Source organism: Mandrillus leucophaeus, unplaced genomic scaffold (genome assembly GCF_000951045.1).
Source record: "Mandrillus leucophaeus isolate KB7577 unplaced genomic scaffold, Mleu.le_1.0 Scaffold659, whole genome shotgun sequence".
Classification (NCBI taxonomy): Eukaryota; Metazoa; Chordata; class Mammalia; order Primates; family Cercopithecidae; genus Mandrillus; species Mandrillus leucophaeus.
This window is the reverse complement of record NW_012107130.1, coordinates 1,254,019-1,257,842: the sequence shown is the minus strand read 5'-3', so window position 1 is coordinate 1,257,842 and position 3,824 is coordinate 1,254,019. Positions and strand designations below refer to the sequence as shown.

The 3,824-nt window shown below is 45.8% G+C and overlaps 1 protein-coding gene across 1 annotated transcript in view; it reads right to left on the bottom strand.

Moving 5' to 3' along the window:
- Nucleotides 1-3,818, bottom strand: part of HPRT1 (hypoxanthine phosphoribosyltransferase 1) — a 48,606-nt gene extending 44,788 nt beyond the window's left edge. The window contains exon 1 of the mRNA XM_012001322.1: nucleotides 3,764-3,818. Within this exon, the coding sequence (XP_011856712.1) occupies nucleotides 3,764-3,778 (15 nt within the window). The 5' untranslated portion in view covers nucleotides 3,779-3,818. The remainder of the gene's footprint in view (nucleotides 1-3,763) is intronic.
- Between the last annotated feature and the right edge of the window lie 6 nt (nucleotides 3,819-3,824).

Genomic DNA, 3,824 nt, shown 5'->3' with positions numbered 1-3,824 from the left:
GCCAGAATGGTCTTGATCTCCTGACCTCAGGTGATCTGCCTGCCTCAGCCTCCCAAAGTGCTGGGATTACAGACATGAGCCACCGTGCCTGGCCTCCATAAACTTTACTTTTATTCCATAAATGGGGTGTAAAATTGAACCATAATTGGAATTAACTAACATGATGGTTAATTTTTTTCTTTTCTTTTTTTTTTGAGACAAAGTCTCACCCTGTCACCCAGGCTGGAGTGCAATGGCGCGATCTTGGTTCACTGCCACCTCCACCTCCCGAGTCCAAGCAATTCTCCTGCCTCAGCCTCCTGAGTAGCTGGAATTACAGGTGCGTGCCACCACGTCGGGCTAATTTTTGTATTTTCAGTAGAGATGGGGTTTCACCGTGTTGGCCAGGCTGGTCTTGAACTCCTGACCTCGTGATCTGCCTGCCTCGGCCTCCCAAAGTGCTGGGATTATAGGCGTGAGACACCACGCCTGGCCGTGATGGTTAATTTTATGTGTCAACTTGGCCCATATATTTGGTCAAACATTCTTCTGGATGTTTCTGTGAAGGTGTTTTTTGTATGAGATTAATATTTAAATCGGTGGATTTTGAGTAAAGCATATTACCCTCCATAATGTGAGTGGGCCTCATCAGCTAAAGGTTTTAATAGAACAAACACTGACCTCCCCTGATCAAGAATGCTCCCCTGATCAAGAAGGCATTCTCCAGCACATTGCCTTTGGATTGGAACTGTAACTCCTCCCTGAGTCTTCAGACCGCAGGCCTACACCATCAGATTTTGGACTCAGCAAGCCTCCACAATTGCGTGAGCCAATTCCTTAAAATAAATGAATCTCTCCCAACCCCACATATAGACATACAGATAGATCAAGATAGATCTAGGTACATCCTGTTGCTTCTGTTTTTGTGGAGAACCCCGACTAATACAACTGATTTTCTATTGGAACCATCTAAAGATAGTGAAGTTCTGCTAATAGAGCTACTCATTACAAGTAGTGCTTCACTTTTCGTCATGTACAAGGCAACATAAAATGGAAAATGAGCCAATGAATTTTGATCTAAATAAGTCATTTGATCTAAACAAAAGTTCTTCACAGAGCAGTATGTAAATACATCTCTGCGGCTGTACCTCGTCAAATCATCTTTGGCCACAGTCTTAAAATAACTACAAACTGGCCTGGCGTGGTGGTTCACGCCTGTAATCCCAGCACTTTGGGAGGCCAAGGCGGGTGAATCACGAGGTCAGGAGTTTGAGACCAGCCTGGCCAACATGGTGAAACCCTGTCTCTACTAAAAATACAAAAATTAGCTGGGCGAGGAGGCGGGCGCCTGTAATCCCAGCTACTCGGACGGATGAGGCAGGAGAATCACTTGAACCCGGTAGGCGGAGGTCGCAGTGAGCCGAGATCGCACCACTGCACTTCAGCCTCGGCGACAGAATGAGACTCCGTCTCAAAAATAAACAAAAATAAAAATAAATTTAAAATAAATAAAAATTAAAAATAAAATGAGCATATTAACAATACATAAACAGGATCATTTTGAGTATTAGAGGAATATAGGTATGCGTGTGTGTATGTATATGTATGCACTTAGGACAGTACACAGTCAGCAAATTGGAACTACTGCTACTACTACTGATCTTTATTTTTGCCTACACAATTTCCTATATTGAATCTGAAAACAAAAATATGTTCCCCTGCTAATTAATTCTCAGATAGGTCAGGTAAGCAAGCAACAGTTGCTCCAGCAACACCATTTCTTATATACTCAACCCTATAGCTCCAGCATCCACCACAGTGCCCAGCACATAGTCGGTGGCCTCCCTCTTATTAAGGACGCTGAGGGGGATGTGATGGCAGGAGATTTGTAAAACTAGGTAAGTCATCGAGCTTCTCTGGACCTCAGTCTCTTCATCTAAAAAATGAGAATAATAAGCCTTGGTAACATGGTGAGACTCAGTCTCTACAAAAATGAAAAATTAGCTGGGCCTGGTGGCCATGTGCCTGTAGCCCCAGCTACTCGGGAGGCTGAGGTGGGAGGATGGCTTGAGCCCAGAAGGTCGAGGCTGCAGTGAGCCAAGATCGTGCCACTGCACTCCAGCCTGGGCAACAAGAGCGAAACTCCATCTCAAAAAAATAAAAATAAAAATAAATAAATAAATAAAATAAAATACAAATATTAACCAGGGATGGTGGTGCACACCTGTAGTCCCAGCTTCTCGGGAGGCTGAAGTGGGAGAATCCCCTGAGCCTGGGGAGAATCACCTGAGCCCGGGAAGTCAAGGCTACAGTGAGCAGTGATTGTGCCACTGCACTCCATCCTGGGTGACAGAGTGAGACCCTGTCTCAAAAAAAGGAAATTGGCAGAATGAAGTAAGTTGATGTTTAGAGACGAAAAATCAACATTTTTTCCTCAGCAACTGAATAAAAACAACAGCCACTACCATTTTTTTGAGTACCTATTATTAGCCTAGTTTTTAACTGGTATTACTCCAGAGAGAGCTAGGTTCGAGTCAGGCTCCTTCTCTTAATAACTATATGACCTACAGTATGTCTGTTAGCCTGAGGCTTCAAAGGTTCCTCATCTGTAAAATGGTAATAATCATACCATTGCTACAGGACTGTTTTGAAGACTAATTAGGACTACGTATGTAAACATGACGATGGCTATTATTACTATTCCCAGCCAGGGACCATGCAAGGGTTGTTCATTCACATAGACTGTCTTATAACCCTCTCAATAACTCCAGGAGGTAACCAGCACCTCAGATATACATCAAATGACTTAGGCCCAGAGAGGTGAAGTAAGTTGCCCACAGCCACACAACTAGTAAATAGCCCAAACAAGCTGGATTCCCAGTCAGACTCCGTTAATAGCACTGCTCTTTACCTTAAGTCATTACAATGCCTAATATGAAATAGAATCGCTTCTTAGGGCTCAAGTGGTTAATCATTTAATGTATTCATTCAACATACCATCATCGAGGACCTCTTACAAGCCAAGTACTAGAGTTACAGCGGTGATTTCTGCCCTTAAAAAGTTTTAGTAGGAGAAACAATCAACAGGTAACCAGGTCATTGCCAAAACAACAAAAATAATCGTAATAAAGCAGGTTAAAGCATTTAACTGGCAGGGGTTTTGACTACTTTAGCAAGCATGATCAGAACGGTTGGGGAGGGAGGCCAGCAGCTTGGCCGGTTCAACAAACAAGAATAAACCAGTGAGGGTGGAGCCAAGATACCAGAGGCTGATTACGGTTAAGAATGTTCTTGAAGGTAAGGACCAGATTCTCATTTTCTATATCCTGGGGCAATGTTCAGTCTGGAATCCGTGAATTTCGGCTTGAAATGACCTAATGCCCTTTCCCTAGTTCCTTCGTGTGTCACATACGCATGGTTACCGCTACCAGAGCTGTAGTGGGGCTTCAATGAGGCCATGCGCATCTCCATAAAAATGAACTAGTGTGTGCAAAACTAAAGGCAAAGCCCGGTCCCCACGCGCCCTCCCAGGTGGTCGCTTTCCGTGCCGAGGCCCCTCCAGAGGCGCCCCCGAGAACCTCACCACCGCACCCCAAACTTCCAGGGAAGGGCCTCTCCCGAGAAAGCCCCCACGCCCCCACCCCGCGCCATCATTCCCGAATGTGCCCTCGGCCCCTCCCCGCAGCACGCTCGCAGGCGGCACATGTCAACCAAAACGCCATTTCCACCTTCTCTACCCACACGCAGCCCTCTTTTCCCAGGGCTCCCCCGAGGAGGGACCCACCCCAAACCCCGCCATTCCGTCCTCCCTACCGCCCTCGCGTGACGTGAAGCCGAACCCGGGA